A 20,732-nucleotide genomic window follows, 5' to 3' on the forward strand; every position below is an offset into this window, starting at 1 on the left:
AGGACAAATAGAAACAACTTAAATCAATAAACTTGATAACTGAGACCAAATGGACAGATTCTTTAAAGAAACAAATTATCAAAACTGAATCATTTATAAATAGAAAATGTGAATAGCACTGTATTAATTAAAGAAATCAAATTCATAATGAGAAACCATCCCACAAAAGAAATTCCAGGCTCAAGTAGCCTCACTGTTAAATTCTATCGTACATTTAACCAAGAATTTATATCACTACTGCAGAAACTCTTTGAGAAAATAGAGGAGGAGGAAAACATTTCCAAATCATTTTGTGAGGCCTTACAAAAAGCAGAGAAATGTCTCAAAACAAAACTGTGATGGTTAAGTTCATGGGTCAGCTGAGCTAGGCAGTGGTGTCCACTTGTTTGGTCAAGCAAGCACTGGCCTGATTGTTACTGTGAGGACATTTTGTGAATTTAAATCTTCAGTACGTTGATGGCATCTGTGGTTGATGACATCTACAATCAGCTGAGGATATTACCTTCAATATTTAGGGATGTCTCACCAAATCAGTTGAAGGCTTCAAAAGGAGAAGAGATGGCTTCAGCTATCAGAATATGGAATTTCTATCTCTACTCAGCCAGCTTCTCGAGGGGAATTCATGGAAAACCTTCACTGGAGCTCCCAGCTTGCAGCCTGCCCTTCAGAATTCAGAATTTGGACTTGCCCATTCCTACAGTCATGTGAGACAACTGTTATAGAAATCTGTCTCCTTAGCGAACCCTTACTAATAAAAAAACTTCATGCCAATGTCTCTCAGAAATCCTTTCAAAATACCAGGAAACTGAATCCAAAGTAATTTTAAAATGAGGATACATCATGACCAAGAAAGTTTTATCCCTGATGAAAGTTGGGATGATTATATGAAAACTAATCTAATTTATTGTTACTGCCTCCCTCCACCCCTCCTCCCAGCCGTTGTTATCTTCCCCCTCCAGCCGTTGCTGTCCTTCCCGCCAGTCCCGCCCACTCCCACCTATCCACTACCACCCCGTAGCTAGCCCGCCCTAGCTCCAACCCCTCCCTCTACCCAACCCTATATAACCAAGTGTACTTCCACAATAAAGCAGACCTGTTCTTGCGCTCAAGCGGTCTCCGTGGTTTTTCCCCAGCCGCGCATCCCCCACGCCTGGAGAACCGGTGCTCCCTCTTGGGGCACCCCCTGCCGGTGGTTTGGCAGGAGCAAGCCCCCCCAACTCTTGGGCCTGAGCGAGGACGAGACCCTCACGCTCAGCTACAATTTATCATTTAACAGAATAAAATAGAATAACAGTAAGATCAACTTCATGTAGAAAAAGCATTTAAAAGGCCAAAATCCTTTGATAATAAAATTTCTCAGTAAAGTAGGAATAGTAGGCAATTTCTGCAAGAAAGGACACCTATGGAAAATCTACAGATACCAGCATATTTTATCATGAAAGACTAAATGCTATCTAAGATCAAGAACAAGGAAAGTATATTGCCACTATTATTGCACAATATACCATCAAGCAAAGGAAATAACAGACATAAAGATCATAAAATGGAAGAGAAAGTATTTCATTTTGCAGGTGACATGATCACATACATAGCAAATCCTACAGTAAAAAAATTCCTTACACTAGTAAGTGCGTATAGCAAGATTGCAGGATTCAAGGATGATACATAAAAGTCATTTTTATTTCTATACACAATGTAAAATTAGGAAAAGAATATTAGAAATTTAATTTATAATAGCATTATAATAATACAATAACCAGGTATCAATTTAAAGAAAATATGCAAGCTCTCTACACTGAAATCTACAAGTCCTCTTGAGGGAAAATAACAAAAACCTAAATAAATGTGGAGAAATAGCATATCAAGGATTGGAATATTCACTATTCAAGTATCAGTTTGTATTGTCAGCCAAAGGGGTGCTGATGCAAAATACAAGAAATCTGCTGGATGTTATAAAGTGTATTTATTTGACATAGGAGCTTACAGATACCAGGCCACAAACCGTAAGTTACTTCCCTCACCAAAGTCTATTTGGAGCAAGATTGCTGCCAAAGTCTGTAAGGGTTCAGGCTTACTGGGTTCCTACATTCCTGGGGCTTGCTTTTCTCTGGGCTCAAGGTTCCTTTCTTCTTGGGGCTGGCTTCTCTTTCTTCTGCGAGCTTATTTCTCAGGGTTCCAGCTTAATTCTTCAGCATCAAACTCCAATATCAAAACTCCAACATCAGAAACCCCCTCAATTCTGTTCTTTGCTGTGTCTTTTATCTGTGAGTTCCCACCCACCAAGGGATAGGGACTCAATGCCCTAATTATAACTCAATCATACCCAGGTACAGATCAGATTACAAACATAATCCAATATTTATTTTGGAATTCATCAATAATATCAAACTGCTACACTCCAACCTCTGAATTCCAAAAAGACATTATAATAGTCAAAAAAAAAAAAACACCTTAAATCAGTTACAATGCAAGTAATAAATCAAATCACAATCAATTTAAAGAAATAGTTTGTCTTTGGGCAATGTACTGTCTGCTATAGACCTCTGAAATTTACAAAATAATTTATCTGTTTCCAATACACAAATGTACAGACATAGAATAAAAATTTTCATTACATTAAGGAGAAATTGGGATTGAAACATGAGTCACGGGTCCTCTACAGTTCAGTAAACCTGCAGGGCATCCTCCATTCAATTTCAGTCTGAGAGTCATTCTTAAGATGATGGTTTCTTCTCCTTGGGCCCATATGGGGACCCGCCCTTTCAACAGTTTAGCCCAATGGCCATTTGCTTGGTTGCAACCTCATCAAGCATCTGGGTGTTGACCAAACTCCACACCTCTCCCTCCTAGAGTGTTGGGGTGGTTGCCACACCTTACCCAATCTTTGGGTTAGAGTCTTAACCCCCCTAGGTAAGTGATGTGAAGACAACATTTCCCCTAACCTTTGGCATGTGGGCTCAACCCTCTCAGAGCAATGAGTTGACTACCTGGCCTTACCTAATCTTTGGGGATGGGTCCTGACCTCCCAGACCTGTGGGGTGCTGACCTTACCCACCCTAATCCTTGGGGAATGGGCCCATCCTCTCTGTACCCTGGAGCAGCAAAACTCTCCCAGGACATCAGACAGGAACATCCACCCTCTTCAACTGCTGGGGCAAACTCATCCTCTCTGTATACATGGGTGGGGTTCCTCTCTTGGCCCAAGGTGATGTCCTAATTCCAGGTCAAAACTTCCATGGTTTTCCTCTTAAAACAGTTTCTCTTTCAATCTCTCCTTTCCATGTCCCTTTTATTCCAGGCTGACAGTGGTTTCGTTCATACAGCTCTCTCAAAAAGTCTGTTGGTTTAGCACGCAGGAAATAGGGGTCCAAGCCATCAGACAGTAAGACTTTCCACAAGTCTTTCCAACATAACTGCATCCTGACTTATAAGTTCCAATTTTAGTTAAGTCCTCCAGTGTGGACTGATTTCCAGAGGCTTGGAATTTTCAGAATCAGTTTCTGTGTTCTTTGTGCCCAACAATTCAATTCTCAGCTTATCTCACTCATCTAGCATTTTGCTATAAGCTGCAAGCAGAAGCCAGTGCATTCTCTGGATTTACTTTGGAAATTTCTTCAGCTGAATGCCCAGGCTCATCATTTTCAAATTCTGTTGTCCACAGAAGACCAGGAGTTAATCTTCCTAAGTTCTCTACAACTTAAAAACACGTATCGCCTTTCCTCTAGTTTCCAATAATATTTTCATCATTGACTTCTAGGGCATCATAAAAGTCTCTTTAGCATTCATATTGCTATCAACAGTCTCTTCAAAGTGCTCTAGGCCTTTTGCATCAAACATCTCACAATTCCTCCACAAAATACCCCTTACCCATTTATAAAAGTGTTCCAGCATTTCAGTAACTGCAAAAGCACTTCCCCACTACTTGGTACCAAATTCTGTATAAGTTAGTCAAGGGGATGCTGATGCAAAATACCACAAATCTGCTGGATGTTATAAAGGGTATTGGCATAGGAGCTTACAGACACCAGGCCATAAAGCATAAATTACTTCCCTCACCAAAGTCTATTGGAGCAAGATGGCTGCTGACGTCTGTGAAGGTTCAGGCTTCCTGGGTTCTTACATTCCTGGGGCTTGATTTTCTCTGGGTTCAAGGTTCCTTTCTTTCTGGGGCTGGCTTCTCTTTCCTCTACAAGCTTACTTCTCAGGGCTGCAGATTAAGTCTTCAGCATCAAACTCCAACATCAGAACTCTAACATCAGAAACCCCTTCAATTCTGTTCTTTGCCATGCCTTTTATCTGTGAGACCCCACCCACCAAGGGATGGAGACTCAATGCTCTAATCATAACTCAGTCATGCCCAGGTACAGATCAGATAACAAATATGATCCAATATTTCCTTTTGGAACTCATCAATAATATCAAACTGCTACATAGTACTTCCCAAATAAGCTTATTGTTTAAATAAAATTCCAATGAAAATCATAACATGCTTTTAAAAAGAAATTGGCAAAGTGATAGTACAGTTTATATGAAAACACAAAGGACTTTGAATAGCCAAAACATTTCTTAAGATACCTATTTCAAATTCAAAAAATAAATAAATAAAATAACAGGAAAAGGCAGCTCAACAAGTTACGGGAGCATTTCTCCTAAAAAAGTTCTGTCCAAGCACTTTTATCTCATCAGATTCCAACAACTTAGTTGTTTTTTAGTATTCAGAAAGATAAACAGATGAAACAGTTCAGTTAAACGCCTTAAAACAGGGTTCTGAAACTTTTTTGTTTAAGGACCCCTTTGCCAGTTATGTGAAAAATACGGACCCCTTACTAAGTCCACACTATTCTGTGTATTATTTAATAAATACATCACACCCACACCAAAACTTCCCGGCAGGATTAATGTGTGTGTTTTGTTTTCTGTTTTTTGTTCGTTTGTTTTTTTCTAAATTCAAGTTCATGGACCTCTTTTTGAGAAACCCTCCCTTTTTTTTTTTTTTTTTTTTTTTTCTTTTTTTAATTTTTTTTTATTTTTTATTGACTTTGTAATAATATTACATTAAAAATATATATGTGAGGTCCCATTCAACCCCACCCCCCCACCCCCCCTCTCCCCCCCCCAACAACACTCGTTCCCATCATCCTGACACATCCATTGGATTTGGTAAGTACATCTTTGGGCACCTCTGCACCTCATATACATTGGTTCACATCATGGCCCATACTCTCCGGAGCAGATCTGAAAACTTACTGAGCTCCAGCAGCAGCCTCAGGGCAGTGGTAGGTCAATGAAGATAATAAAAGAGTATGAACAGAACCACACGTACACATGCTTACGAAAAGGGCTTCTCATAATCCAGCCGGGAAAAGACAGTCTTTTCAACCAAAGGTTGAACGTTTCAAAAAGGATTTTGACGCAAGGAGCTGGCGGGGGCGAGGCCGAGGGGACCTGGACAGCTAAGGCCCCCGAAGGAGAAACGACCCGGGACGCCGGGCTCCTGCGCTCAGCCTGGGGAAGGTCCACCTTGGTGTGGGGATGGTGGGCAGGTGCCTGGTCCAGGGGTCTGGGGAGGCGGAAGGGTCAGCCCTCGGGTTCGTGGAGTGCGTGGGCAGAGCCTGGGCGGGTCTTATCGCCCACCTCCCCGCCATCCACGAGGGTCTCCAGCTCCCAGGCCGCGTCCTGCCCTCCGCCCTCCAGGACCCGCATCTCCGGGGCCTCCAGCTGCGAGGCCGCCTCCCCGCACCCAGCCCGGGTGGCACCAGCTCAGCTGATCAGGAGCTGAAGAAGCGCCTGCAGGTGGCCAAGGGCTCTGACCACAGGCTGCCCAGGGCTGGGGGGAAGCGGTGAGAGGGGAGACCCTGGGGCTCCTCGAACCAGGGGCCGCGGCCTCCAGGAGCCACACAGCCGCGCTCGCCCCTCCTTCGGGTCCTTGATTTCCCCACCCAGTCTTAGGAAGGCTCTGGTGGGGGGACCCCTCAATCACTTCCCGTCCCTCACCCTGACTTCTCCTTCTATTCCTGGGTGTGTTTGGATTATACCATTCCTGCAAAACAAAAAATGTTAAACACTTAACACTTATAATCAAGTACAGGTTAACACCTGAGTAATTACCATCCAGGTCAAAATAGAGACCTCCATCCCGCCCTGGCCAGAAGCCCCCTCCGCCCCTCACTGAGAAGACCCCGTCCCTCCCCTCACTGTGTCCACGAGGCTGCCCCTCCCCTCTGGCTCCTTCCCAGCCACTGTTTTCGCCTCCATCCCTCATTCCTCCCTACTTCCCCCCTCTCTTCTCTTCTCAGGAGCCCCCCTTGTTCCTAGGCCAATGCCAGGGGGGCTCATCCTCCCTCTTGCCCCAGATCCTAGAGTTGGGGAATCACGGATGGATTCCTGGAGGAGGCGCCCTCATCCCTGGAAGCAGCAGCAGGAACAAGCGTCAGGGGCGTGGCCGTCCAAGGACCTGTTCTAGGAGGCGGGGGGACTGGTGCTGGGGGACCCCTAGCTTGTGGTCCACCTTGGGCCCGGGAACCAGATGGAATGGTCTGGAGATGGTGCTCTGCCCTGAGGCCAGAGTCCACGGTCACCCCCAGGGAGAAAGCGTCTACGTCAGCGTGGTCGTACAGACCCTGCCCTGGATCGCAGGCGCCCCCTGATGTGCAGACTCTAGCCCGAATGCTGGGGGCGCAGGGAGAGCCCGGGGAGGGCTCCACTGAGGGCAAAGGGGGGCGCGGGTCTCTGTCCTCCGCCCAGACGCGGTGCCGCCGCCGCGCTCTCTAGGATTCTGACCTGAGGAGGTGTCGGGCTTGAGTGGGGCAGAGCTGGGGGGACCTGGGGGTTCAGCACTGATGGGAAAGGGGATAAACTTGCCTTCTGAGCATCCCTGGAGTCCACTGGAGGCAGACTCCCAGGGGGAAGCAGACTTGGCCCAGTGGATAGGGCATCTGCCTACCACACGGGAGTTCCGCAATTCAACCCTGGGGCCTCCTTGACCCCTGTGGAGCTGGCCCATGCGCCGTGTTGATGCGTGCAAGGAGTACCCGGCCACGTAGGGGTGTCCCCTCCTAGGGGAGACCCATGCGCAAGGAGCGCACCCCTTTAGGAGAGCCGCAAAGTGCAAAAGAAAGTGCAGCCTGCCCGAGAATGGCGCCCCATACGCAGAGAGCGGATGCAACAAAAAGAAACACAGATTCCCGGTGCCGCTGATAAGGATCAAAGTGGTCACAGAAGAACACACAGCGAATGGACACAGAGAGCAGACAACTGTAGGAGGAGGGAAGGGGAGAGAAATAAATAAAAAATAAATCTTAAAAAAGAAAGATTCCCCAGGGGGGCAGCGAGTGTGAGAAGAGGGGCGCTCAGCAGCCCTTGTGCCTCCTTGAGATTTCCATCTCTTCCCAGAGCCCCCACCCAGCCCGCTTGAAGGCAGCACCTGGGAGCACTGAAGAGTAGGAAGTAATTTTCATCTACTCTGGATTCCTTTTCAGAGGGCTGTTTTTTTTTTTTAAATAAACTTTTAATATTAGGATAGTTTTACACTTACACAAAAATGGCGAAGGTGTTGAGAGAGCTCACAGACACCTCCCAATTTCCCTCATTGATAACAAGTTATATTCCTGGCACTTTGCTCCTAATAATGAAGCAATATTGATGTACTTTTAGTAACTAACCTGAAATTCATGTGGATTTCATTAGCTTCACCCCATGTCGCCTCACTGTCCCAGGATCTCATCCAAGGAACCGTGTTACATTTAGTCCTACAGGGTCACCTTCAGCTCCTCTGGCTGTGACAGTTTCTCAGACTTTCCTTATTTTTGGCGACTTTGTCAACTTTGAGGAATCTTGGTCAGGATGTGTAGACTGTCTCTCAATTTGAGTTTAGGTGACATTTTTTTCATGGTTGGACCAGGGCTGTGGGTTTTTAGGGAAAAGGCCATGGAGATGCCATACCACAACAGAATAAGAGGATGGTGGTGTGATCCTCATTCATCTCTGGTGATGTGAGCTGGGTTTCCTGGCCAAGGCAGATTTCCCAGGATTCTCCATCCTGAAGTTAATGTTCACATCCTCCTTCCATTGTCCTCTTTGGAAGGACGTCTTTGTGCAGTCCACACTTAAGGGGTGGGGAGACATGCTCAACTCAGTGATGGTGGAGCATCTACATAAATCATTGGGAATTCTTGTGTTTGGGAGCTTCATCTATTCTTGCCCCATTTAATTACTTATCCAGCAATTTACAACTTTGAGTATATTAATTTTATCCTTTCATATATAATCCAGTCCTGTGCTATTTATTTTGTTCAAATTGTTCCAGTTTGGTCATAGAGCGTCCTTCCAGTTGGCTCCTGAGTCCTTCTGACATGTCCCCATGGTTTTATGTTTTGGACAAAACTCACTTTTTTACACTCCCACATGCTCTAGACTCATCTTATGTATTTTCTACCTCAGTTCTAGATTCAGTCTTTTCTGCGAGGAGCCTTGGTTCAGTTTTGAGATAATGGCATTAGAAACTGAGGTCTAGGCACTGGGTTTCCTTGTTGCTATTGGGATATCATTGCTTCAAGGACCTCAGTAGAGGGAACTTGGAAATATGTTTATACCAGTGTATGTGTGACTCATATCTATAATACATAGACATGCACATATATTAATATTTACACTAAGCTGTATTATGATAAGCATGAGTTGATTCCGTGTCTCCAAATCTAATCCAGTATCATATATTTCATTCTGGCTTTCCCCCTTGTAACCTCCAACTTCTACAGTGAGAAATTTGGCTCTCACCACACACCATATATTTACTTACTTTCAGCCCTCATACACATGGGCAGTTATTTCAGAATTGTTAGCCCCTTCCCCATGAGAAAGAACTTTGCCAAATACTGTCAGTGCTTATGCATAGTTCCTTTGATTTTCACTCTTGTAATTTCTAGCCATCTCAAAATTCCTCAGTCCAGCAGCTCCTCCCCCTCCTTCAGTGAGGTCATGCCACGCACTTGTAATACAGCTAGATCCTTCTGTCACAGTGTGCAGCTGTCCTGGATTCTCTGCCTGCCTGGATGACTTTGTAAAGTTACCACACTCAAGGTTCCCTCTTTGTGCTGTAGGGTCTATGGGTTTAGACACATGGACAGTGTGTATAGACAGTACCATATAGGGCAGGTCAGGGGCCTAAAATCCCTTGTACTTCACCTAAACAACCCTTCCCCCTCCAGGTGTCATGACAACCAGGAATCTGCTTTCAGTAGCTATAGACTTTCCTTTCCAGAATTCAATTTCCATGGAACCATACAACATGTAGCCTTCCCAGAATGGCTTCTTACACTAGCAACATGCATTTAAGATTCATCCATGGTCTTGCATGAATTAGCAGCTCATTCCTTTCATGGCTGAGCAGTATTGTGTACTATGGATCAATGGACTACCACTGATTTTTTTAAACAAGGTTCCATGGATTGAACCCAGAACCTTGCATGTGGGAAGCAGGTGCTCAACTACTGAGCTACACTCACTTCACAACCACTGACTGTTTTATCCATTCACATAGAAAAGGTAAATAGGGTTGCATCAAGTTCTGGGGAATTATTAAGCTGCTCTAAGCATTTCTGTGCAGGTTTTTATGTAAATATGTTTTAAAAATAGAATTGCAAATACCTGGGTGTGGTATTGCTGGATTGTAAGTTAAGTCTGTGCTTAGCTTTTTAAGAACCTGCCAAATGCATTACATGGTGATTGCACCCTTTAGCCTTCATATCAGCAAGGGGTGCATGTCCCTGGGCTCCACGTCCTTCCCAGTGCAGGTGTCCCTACTCATGACACACTGAAAATGGCCTTCCAACCCACCAATGACCTCTACATCCTAAACCCTGGAAACTCTGACTATTACCTTACATGGCAAAAGGAGCCTTTGCATATGTCATTGATGGTGATATGGGGGATTTGCCAGGATTATCCCATGGGCCCTAGGTGTGATCACATGGATCTCATAACAGGGAAGGAGGGGGGATTTTACTACACCCAGAGAAGAAGGTGACAAGAAGATGGAGCAGAGATCCGACGATATCGGCCTTAAGGTTAGAATGATGTAAACAGAAGCCAAGAGAGCTGGCAGCCCCCAGAAATGGAAGAGGTGAGATACAAGTTCTCTCTGCTCAAGCCTCCAGAGGGAGCCAGGCCTGGCTGACACCTTGATTCCAACCAGGGCATTGATTTTGGACTTCTGGTCTTCAGAACTGTGAGAACATGAATTTCTGTTGTTTAGAGCCACGAAATATGTGAAAATTTGTTCCACTGCCTATAGGAATGAGCCCACAAGTTTGTTTTAATTTAGGTGTTCTAACAGGTGTGTGCAGGGGCATCTCATGGTGGTTTCATCTGAACTTCCCTAATGACAATGACACTGAGCATGCTTTTAATGTGTGTATCTTCTTTGATGAGGTGTCTGTTCAGACTTTAGCCCATTTTAAAAACTGTATAGTTTTCTCATTGTTGAGTTTTAAGAGTTCTTTACATATTCTTGAAAAAAATCTTTTATCAGAATTGTGAATTGAAATATTTTTTTCTTGAGCCAAAGATAAAATGTAAGCTCTCAAATGAATATTAGAATGTTGGAAAACTTATACCCATTGCCTCAGCTTGACAGCTTTCCAATATTTACACATTTTCTGGTGGGATCTGTGTTAATTGCAACTAGTATCACCTTTTTGAAATATGTAAAGAAATTTGTCCATGCTGAAATATCTACATAATTCAGTAGGCCAATGTGCTACTTTAAAATCTTCATGCATTAATTCTAGATCCATTCAATGTGCAAAGAGAAACCTGAGGATTTCAATGTCACAAGATGAAATATTCAAGATTTCAGATTGCAGCTCATCTTTTGAAACTACACTTGTGTGCTTTCAGTATAGTATCAAAATGAATGTCACCACTCGCCGGAAAAGGCAATTAAAATTTTTCTTCCATTTTCTAAGTACATTTATATGTGAGACTGAATTTTTTATTCAAACCCAAATAACTGATTAAATGTGATAATAACTTCCAGGGGTGCTCTACTGAGATGGCTAAGAAAGACTTCCAAAACTGTAAATTAATGCACTCTCTTTATTACATTATTATTATTATTATTATTATTATTATTTTGGAATTAGATATCCAATTGAGGGAAGCTGACTTGGTCCAGTGGTTAGGGCGTCCGTCTGCCACATGGGAGGTCAGTAGTTCAAACCCCGGGCCTCCTTGACCCATGTGGAGCTGGCCCATGCGCAGTGCTGATGCGCGCAAGGAGTGCCCTGCCACGCAGGGGTGTCCCCGCGTAGGTGAGCCCCAAGGTAAGGAGAGCGCCCTGTAAGGAGAGCTGCCCAGCGCAAAAGAAAGTGCAGCCTGCCCAGGAATGGCACCGCATTCACCGAGAGCTGTCACAGCAAGATGACGCAATGAAAAGAAACACAGATTCCCATGCCGCTGACAACAGAAGTGGACAAAGAACACGCAGCAAATAGACACAGAGAACAGACAACTGGGGCGGGGGTGGGAAAGAGAGAGAAATAAAATAAATAAATAAATCTTTTAAAAAAAGATATCCAATTGATAACATGTATCCAACTACACGTCATCAACGTGCAATGAGTTTTTGTATAAGTATTAATCTATAGGAATCTTTTACATTTCTTATAATTTCTAGTATGGTCAATAGCAGTAGGGGTCACCCACATCTCCTCGGGTCCTCACTTATTCCTAAGCTGTGAATAGTCAGGACCAGGCCTCACTGACAGGGGGTGACTGAGCTCTGGGTGCAGGGGAGCGGTCGGGGCCAGTCCGGGACACGGTCTCGGCTCTCAGGGTCCCGCCCCGAGGCTGGCGTGTGGGGCGGGGAGGCCGAGCTGGGGAAACCCCGGGCCCCGCAGTTGCATTCTTCATCTCCCAGCCCAATTCAAAGTCCTTCTGCCCGGACACTCGGGTCCAGGCCTGTCTCCCAATGCCGGCCCGGTTCTGGAGAAGCCAATCCCAGTCCCCCGCCCATACAGAGCCCGCCCCGACCCGCCTGGACTCTGGTTCTGTCAGACCCAGGGATCCGGCCATGGCACCAGGGACCCTCCTCCTGCTGCTCTCGGGGGCCCTGGCCCTGACCCCGACCCGGGTGGGTGAGTGCGGGGTCGGGGGGCGCTGTTCCGAGTTGGGGTGCGCGGGAACCTCCAGGGGAGAAAGGACCCCGGAGGCCGCGTGCCTCCCCCGCTGACCCCTGCCCCTTTTCTGTGCTCCCCCAGGCCCCCACTCCCTCAGGTATTTCAGCACGATCGTGTCTCGGCCCGAGCGCGGGGACACCCACTACCTCGCCGTGGGCTACGTGGATGACACACAGGGCGCGCGGTTCGACAGCGACGCGGAGAGTCCGAGTTTGGAGCCGCGGGCGCCGTGGGTGGAGCAGGAGGGGCTCGAGTACTGGGGAGAGCAGACGTGGAGGGCCAAGGAAGACTGGCAGACTTCCCAGGAGTACCTGTGTGCTTCTCCGGGAGACCCCTTCGTCGCCTGCTTCGCCGGGCAACCCCTTCGTCACTGGCTTCGCCGGGCGACCCCGTCAGCCGAACCGCACAACCCCTTGTGAGACCGATCCCTCGTCTGCTGCCGGACCGACCCCTCATCCAAGGTGGGACCGACCCCTCATCCCAAGCGGGACCGACCCCTCGTCCAGAGCTGGACCGACCCCTCGTCCGCAGCCAGACCCCACCTCTACCGACCGAGCAAGCCGCCACAGCTGGCGCCCAACGTGGGGCAAGGCAACCCCACCACAGCACAACGTGGGGCAAGGCAACTCCACCACAGTCTCACTCCATAACCTGGCAGCCCCCCCTCCTCCTCTCTTCTCACCTTGGGACTTCTCTCATGCAACATTGCTGCTACCTGAGCCTTGGCTACCTCATACGATCCACGGCGGTCTGGGAGAATCACTGGATGGCTTTCTCCTTCCATGTCGGGGGCTTATACCGACCCGCTATGATTAAGAGGAGCCTTGGATTTCTCGGGAGCGCGCGCTTGCACGTCTGAAGTAATCCTACCACAGCCCTACCCCCTCCTCTCTTCTCACCTTGGGACTTCTCTCGTGCAACATTGCTGCTACCTGAGCCTTGGCTACCTCATACGATCCACGGCGGTCTGGGAGAATCACTGGATGGCTTTCTCCTTCCATGTCGGGGGCTTATACCGACCCGCTATGATTAAGAGGAGCCTTGGATTTCTCGGGAGCGTGCGCTTGCACGTCTGAAGTAACCCTCCCACAGCCCTACGCCCTCCTCTCTTCTCACCCCTATCTTTTCGCTCTGCATTGCTGCTCCTGAACCTTGGTGACCTCATATGATCCACGGCGGTCTGGGAGAATCGCTGGAAGGCTTTCTCCTTCCATGTCAGGGGCTTATACCGACCCGCTATGATTAAGAGGCTCCAATAAAACTCTCAGGAGCGCGTGCCTGAGCACCTCCACCCCTGCCTTCACCTCTGCCTCCTCCCCTCCGTGCTTGCTCCCCTTTGCCTTGCTCCACTGCTTGTCGTCCCGCCCTCCCCTCGTCAGGGCCTTCTCTTGGCCCGCGACCACCGTCGGAGTCCCATGGCTCCGACCCCTCGTCTCACCGCGCACCTCGGCTCCCATCGCCGCTCTCTCAAGGTAAGGGCCCCTTTTCTTATCGGCTCCAAAAGGCCATTAGCAATGGGTAACATCCTATCTGCTAAGCAAGCCCCACAAGTTCGGGCCCTCACCGGTCTCCTAGACACTCACCGGTGTAAGATCTCTTTCAAACAGTTTCAAGTATATTGGGACCTTCTTCTCCCCTTTAATCCGTGGCTTACCACGTGTCAGCTTTGGGCCTGGACACCTATACTCGCCTTATAGATAGGGTCACTTTTGCTGTGGAGCAGGAAGGTAAAAGATTCCCTCCTGGCTTATTACAGGCAACATGAAGTCCAGAAGAAATCTTGAAGGGTATAATCTATGATATGCTATATAAAAAAGGATTTAAAAGCAGCTATACCAAGAAAGTAAGAATTATGAGTCAACTGTAAATAAATTATATATTTCTGTTAATGTGTTGTAATTGTTCTGTGTTTGTCTGTCTGTTCGTTCAATGTCAACATATATTGTGATACCTCCGGATGGTAAATATAAATTACTAGAAATCTTTAAAAGAGCTCTATTCAAATGGCCAAAAATTAAATAAGTGCTTATATTAATACTTAAGTTTATTATATTAATACATAAGTTTAAATGTTAATAAGATATCTACAATTAAAAAAAATTGTAAGTCTTAATTAACAAAATTAACTGTACGTCTTCATAAAAAGTTGTTCTTGCCTAGATTAAAATGAATAACTTATTTTTCTTCACAGGATAATATAAAGAATGTAAAACTTATATGAATATTAAAAAGGTTAAAAGTTTGTAAAACTGCTAACGGAAATGTAATAAGTTTTGCAAAAAGACGTATTTTGTCCTAAAGTAAGATGGCTAATTTTTCATAAACTCTTGAAATTTAATTTGCATGCGGCAAGTGTAAAAGGTATTGTGATAACTTTACGTAAGGGAATGTGTTCTGTAAAGATAAAATTTATCTTCAATAGTTTACATTAAGGTATTAAATGGCTAATTCCAAAAGGTCATTCTTAAATATATATATATAAAACTAAATTGATGATAATAATAATAAAAGGTAATTTTATAACAGGAAAGATTAACAGCAACCAAGCTCCCCTGCCAACTTGCTTTTAGGAAACGGTTTCTAATATTGCATGCTACTAAGTATTTAAAGAAAAGTTATTCTTAAGGAAACAGAAGATGATTTTGTCTTTGCAGCCATTGTCTATTTAGCAACACCCCTCGCTATCGGCCTAGCCACTGTTGCGCCGGACGATTGGAACCTTAAACAAAGACTCCTCCTCACTGTCATCTTCCTATCTATCGTTACTATATTTACTGCCCTCATTCTCCTTCGTTTATAAAGCAGTCTCCTACAAACCACAAAGCTTCTGTCTTAAACATACCATTCTCAACCCTATCCTCTAAATGATCTTCTCACTTCCCCCACAGCCTTTAATACTTTATTTCTTCCTCATAACCTTTGCTTTCTTGATAATATTTTCCGCCATCTGTCTAGCCGCTACCGCACCAGAAGATTGGAACCTCGGCCAACGAATTCTACTCTCCATCGCCTTTCTGTTTATTATCCTCTTTTATGCTTTACTCCTTATCTTCCTCCCATAATGACTTCACCAAGCCTCCTCTTGTCCAAAACCATCACCCTTCTTTTCCTCACACTCCCCATTGCACTCACCAACCCCAGGCATCAGCCTTTTAATTGGACAGTAAGCCTCTGGCAGGAAAAAGTAATCCTCTCCTACAATGTCTTCGCTGCCAAGGAGAGATCAACTACCTGCAACGCGCTGTCATCCTGGACTTTTAACAACAGATGGATCTTATAGCCGCCGAGATCAACAAGAATTGGACATTGGCCACCCTTGCTTGCAACGGCAAGATACCACCCCCTAAATTGTACATTTATATCCCCGTCATACTCACCTCCCTCTTCAGCCCCGCTTCCCTCATTGCTTACTGCCTCTTGGGACACAGCTACTTGTTGCTGCTGCCATCCTGGTCCTTATTTGAAAAGAAGGGGGAAATGCGGTCACCCCTCGGGCTGAAGTGTGGTTTGCTGGCCTGGCGGGGGAGCAGCCGCGGCAGGCCAAGCCGCTGCCCCCATAATAGGGTGGCTGGTCGGACTCACCGCCACCCCTGAAGGGAGCTCGGCATGGGCGCAGAGTGCCCTCGGGTCTCCCCTTCTCGGCAGCCATGCTTCCGCGGCCGCCCCTCCTCCCGGATGGCGTCACACGATGCCTGTAGGGCGGCACCCTTCTTCTTCTTTCTCCCTGCACAGGCGTGGGCGGAAAAATCCAGTCTACCCTTTTCCCCTCCCCCGACAGCAGCAACAGCCAGGCGTGGGCGGGAAACTCAAGTCTGCCCTCCACCCCAGCAACAGCAGCCATCAATCCCTAAACCCTGCCCCTTCCCCCAGCAACAGCGACAGCCAATCCCTAACCACCACCCCTCCCCCGTCCAGCACCACCCACTGACCTTTCACCGGCAACCAATCAGAACAGGGCGTGGCTTCGACCAATCAGCCTTCCCCAGCCCCTATAAAACTGTTGCCTCTCCCTCAGTAAAGTGGACTTGCTTGTTTACCTTGTCTCCACGGTAGTTCTTCTGCCGTGCGCCCTCCAGTCCTGAGAGCCCCCGACAAGGGCCTGGCCTCCCTTGTCCCCAGTTCGTCGCCTGCTTCTCCGGGCGACCCCTTCATCGCCTGCTTCTCCGGGCGACCCCTTCGTCGCCTGCTTCGCCGGGCGACCCCTTCGTCGCCGGCTTTGCCGGGCGACCCCGTCAGCCGAACCGCGCAACCCCTTGTGAGACCGATCCCTCGTCTGCTGCCGGACCGACCCCTCGTCCAAGGTGGGACCGACCCCTCGTCCCAAGCAGGACCGACCCCTCGTCCAGAGCTGGACCGACCCCTCGTCTGCAGCCAGACCCCACCTCTACCGACCGAGCAAGCCGCCGCACCTGTGGACTCTGCGCGGCTACTACAACCAGAGCGAGGCGGGTGAGAGTTGCAATGCTCGGGATACGCGCACGACGCGGGATCAGAACCGGCCGAAGTCGCCCGGAGTCTTGGGTCCCCACTGCACCCCGAGGTCGCGGGATCCGAGCCCGCCATCCGGGAGCGCAGAGAGGACTTTTCCTTGCTTTCCTTTTCAGTTTAGACCAGACAGACCCTTGCAATTCAGCACCTGAGGTGGGGCGAACAGGGGTGCGGGCAGGTGGGCGGACAGGTGGGCTGGGCTGACCCCTGAACCGCGAAAAAATTTGGGCAGAACTAACAGTTGGGGCCTATCCAAGAGGAGTGGGGGCTGGTTGTGGGCGTGGCCGGGGCGGGGCTGACCTTAGGGGCGGGGCCAGGGTCTCACACCTACCAGAGCCTGTTCGGCTGTGACGTGGGACCCGACGGGCGCCTCCTCCGCGGGTACCGTCAACACGCCTACGACGGCGCCGACTACCTCGCCCTCAACGAGGACCTGCGCTCCTGGACGGCGGCGGACACGGCGGCGCAGATCACCCGGCGAGAGTGGGAGGAGGTGGGTGTTTCGCAGAGAGCGAAAGCCGACCTGGAGGAGAACTGTGTGAAGTGGCTGCAGAGATTCCTGGAGAGGGGGAAGGAGATGCTGCTGCGCACAGGTACAGGGGCCCGGGGCCCTCCCCGATCTCCTCGGGCTGGGCTGCGCCCCCACCTGCGTCCACGGGGAGGGGGAAATCCAGTAGGTGCAGGAACACTCTCCTGCCTGGGGGCCAGGGGGGGGGTCGGCCCAGGTGTCCAGACCCTGAACCCTGAGTGACTCGCAGAGGCCCCGCCCTCTGTCAGGACAGTGAAGGGTCCAGCCTCCCCCGGGATGGAGGAGATCATCCCTGAAGCACCTGGACAGCAGGTCAGCCTTGGGGACCACCGGGACGTTCTCAGGCCTTGTTCCTGCAGCTTTTCTGAGCCCCTCAGCCTCCACGAGGTCAGGGCTAGAGGTCCCTGCTCACATCACACACCTGGGGCCTCCTGCACTGGACGGTCTCACCTGACCCCAGAACTTCCAAGAATAGGACTTATCCCGGAACCCCGAGTCCAGGCTGGTGTCTGGGGCTTCCACTGCCCCCCAAGACTGTCCTGTCCATTCCTGGTGGTCACATGAGCGCTGCTAGAATGGCCAGGAGAGAAATGGAAACTCCTGAAGTTTCTGACCTTCCCGCAGACCCCCCAAGGGCACACATGACCTGCCACCCCATCCCTGACCGTGGGGTCACCCTGAGGTGCTGGGCCCTGGGCTTCTACCCTGCGGAGATCACACTGACCTGGCAGCGGGACGAGGAGGACCAGACCCAGGACATGGAGTCTGTGGAGACCAGGCCTGCGGGGGACGGAACCTTCCAGAAGTGGGCGGCTGTGGAGGTGCCTTCTGGGGAGGAAGAGAGATACATGTGCCACGTGCTGCACAAGGGGCTGCCCGAGCCCCTCACCCTGAGATGGGGTAAGTGGGAGGAGGTGGGGGCCTCTTCTAGGAAGCAGGAGCCCTTCTGAGCTCCTCCAGTGGGTCAGGGCTGAGCCTGGGGTCACGGCCCCTGACCTTTCCCCCTCTCAGAGCCACCTTCCCAGCCCCCCATCCTCATCGTGGGAATCGTGGCTGCCCTGGTCATCCTTGGAGTGTCTGTGGTGGCTGGAGTTCTGATCTGGAGGAGGAAGAGCTCAGGTAGGGGAGGGGCGGGTCTGAGGTTTCTTGTCCAGGGGGGTTTCCAGCCCGGGTAGCAGTGTGCCCTGCCCCTTCCTGGTACCGTGAAGCCCCTCCTCACACACGTGCCCATCCAGTCTGGGCCTGTTACTACACTTACTTTATAAACCTGTGAGAGAAGTAGGACAATGTCCCCAGTGATGACGTGGAGGCCCCTGTTCCCAGCAGTCAGAGGGAAGGGGCTGCTGAGGACAGACCTCCAGGAGGGCAGAAGGTCCAGCGCACACATCCCCCACCTTGTGTCTCCTAATCCAGACCTGGGTCTGCAGTCATGGTTCTGGAAACTTCCTTGGATCCAGGACTAGTTCTCAGGACCTCATGTCCTGAACTCACTAGTTGTTTTTTCACAGGTAGAACAGGAGGGAGATACTCTCTGGCTGCTTGTAAGTGGTGGATGGAGGGGGAGGTGGTGTGGAGGGTCAAGGCTGACCTGAGGCTTTGGGGAGTGTAGACGGAGCCCATGGGGCAGCTCACCCCATCACTCCTTGACTCACATCTCCCTGTGGCTCTGACCAGACTCTGTGTTTGTTCCTCTCCAGCCAGCAACAGTGCCCACGGCTCTGATGTGTCTCTCATGGCTTCTAGAAATTAGACCCTGGATCCTGAAAGGGGAGAGGAGTTGGACTGAGAGGACACGCCTGAGTCCTGGGGATTCCTGGAACATGGACATGAGGGCTGTGGAGGGCTGGTCATGTTGTCAGCATTTACAGAGACGACCTGAACTTGCTCTTGATTGTTTTCTTCTGTAGTGTGACAAAGCTGCCTTGTGGGGGATGGAGAGATTCAAGAGCTGTTCATGCCCCTCGTGTGACCTCAAGACCCCCTTCCTTTGGGATGTGAAGACTTTCCTTCCTCAGCTGACATCTGTGTGTCTGCATTCCTGTTGTATACTGGAGGATAGGGAGGTAGCTTGCCCCTGCCCCCATGTCCCCCACACTGACCTGTGTTCCCTGCCCCGACTGACCGTCCTGCTCAGGAGAGCTGGGTGTGGAGTGCCCACAGCCCCAATCTTACTTCATGGTGCCCTGAGCTGCCCCTTCCTGCTTCCCTTGAAAATGTGAACCTGGTATGAGTTTCCTTAAAGAAACTCTTGCTGCTAGGAGGGATTGAAGAATCATTTGAGAGAGAGGAAGATTCTTAAACTAGACAGAGGAAATAAATCATCCTGAGAACCTTCCAGAACCCATGTGTCTGCTGTGCTGAATGTTGCTGTGAGGAGCCAAAGGTGGGCAGGCCTGTGTCCAGTCAGTGCTCTGTTCACATGGGCTTCACACTGTGGATGATCGACAGTTTTGAGTTTATTTAACTCCTGGTGGTTTGGTCCTTCTCTGCCACCTGCCCTCCCCCTCTCTCCTCACCCAGCTCCCCTGACCCCAATGTTGGCTGCAGCCCAAGCCCATGGATTTGTAGAGCAGACCCTAGTGTAGACCCCCAGGTGGGCAGTGGGGGCTTAGCCTGGATTTCTCTTGTGTTGGAGGGAGTTGAATTTGTGCTGTAGTCACAGGGGGTGGAGGGGAGGGGAGGGAGAGCACCACTTCTGAGGACAGTCCTGGTGGCCTCAGTGTCAAGGTGAGTGAAGGTTTTGCTGTCACTTCCAGGAGACCACAGCTGTGTTAGGAAAGGCACTGGGGGGGGGGGCAGGCCCTCACTGACCACCCCTGCACCTGGTGTTTGTGGAGGACTGTGCAGGATGCCCCTTTTTAGCTTCTGGGAAACATTTGTGAACTAAAACAGCTAACATCCGTCCTCAGTGCAGGGAAGGAGCTGTGTGAACTCGGGTGGTCAGTGCGGGCCTCACCGAGGCTGTGACCTTTGAGGACAGCTTGAAGGTCATGAAGGGCATATCCCTGAGGACGTCTTGGAAGGTCTTCCGAAGCAGGGAACCGGGCAGCACGTCGTGGTGGGCAGGATGGCCTGTGGTTCTGGGAAGAGCAGGAGGCCAGAGTGGATGCAGCAGCATCATGGGGGTGGGCAGAGGTCGGCCAGATCTTGGGAGACATGTGGATATGGGAAGATGTAATTTTTCTGCATGAAGTGGGAGTTGAGAGACAATTTTGAAAAGGAGACACTTATTATGACTTCTTTTAAATGATTACTTAGTCTGCTTTGCTGAGAATAGGATTGAAAGGTGAGGGGTGAGTGAGGGAGTAGGTAAAAGAGGATGAAATCAGTTTAATGTTGCAACTAGAAACGTTAGTTGATCTGCCTGGGATATGAGCAGGGAAAATAGTGGGAAATAAAGTCTATATTTAAAATATTATAGGGTTTCCTAATCGATTGAGTTTTGGGTTATGAGAGAAAACTAAATCAGTAGGACACGAAAAAATCCTCTGCAAAGGAAAGAAGGAATTGCAGATAGGAAGGTGGAATTGTCATCAGTG

General features: G+C 49.0%; 1 protein-coding gene across 1 annotated transcript; it reads left to right on the forward strand.

The window, feature by feature from the left end:
• Nucleotides 1-12,046: 12,046 nt before the first annotated feature.
• On the forward strand, nt 12,047-18,943 carry LOC101439969 (patr class I histocompatibility antigen, A-126 alpha chain-like). Its single transcript, XM_071211074.1, has 8 exons — nt 12,047-12,134; nt 12,258-12,489; nt 16,573-16,625; nt 16,982-17,257; nt 17,818-18,093; nt 18,205-18,312; nt 18,702-18,734; nt 18,891-18,943. The coding sequence occupies exons 1-8, from the start codon at nt 12,071-12,073 to the stop codon at nt 18,941-18,943; spliced, it is 1,095 nt and encodes a 364-aa protein (XP_071067175.1). The 5' UTR covers nt 12,047-12,070.
• The last annotated feature ends 1,789 nt before the right edge of the window (nt 18,944-20,732 follow it).

The sequence above is a fragment of the Dasypus novemcinctus genome, chromosome 22 (assembly GCF_030445035.2).
Source record: "Dasypus novemcinctus isolate mDasNov1 chromosome 22, mDasNov1.1.hap2, whole genome shotgun sequence".
Lineage (NCBI taxonomy): Eukaryota > Metazoa > Chordata > Mammalia > Cingulata > Dasypodidae > Dasypus > Dasypus novemcinctus.

Coding starts and splice junctions, on each gene's coding strand:
- LOC101439969 (XM_071211074.1), top strand. CDS start 12,071: ATGGCACCAGGGACCCTCCTCCTGCTGCTCTCGGGGGCCCTGGCCCTG. Junction 12,135..12,257: donor CCTGACCCCGACCCGGGTGG/GTGAGTGCGGGG, acceptor GTGCTCCCCCAG/GCCCCCACTCCCTCAGGTAT. Junction 18,313..18,701: donor CTGGAGGAGGAAGAGCTCAG/GTAGGGGAGGGG, acceptor GTTTTTTCACAG/GTAGAACAGGAGGGAGATAC.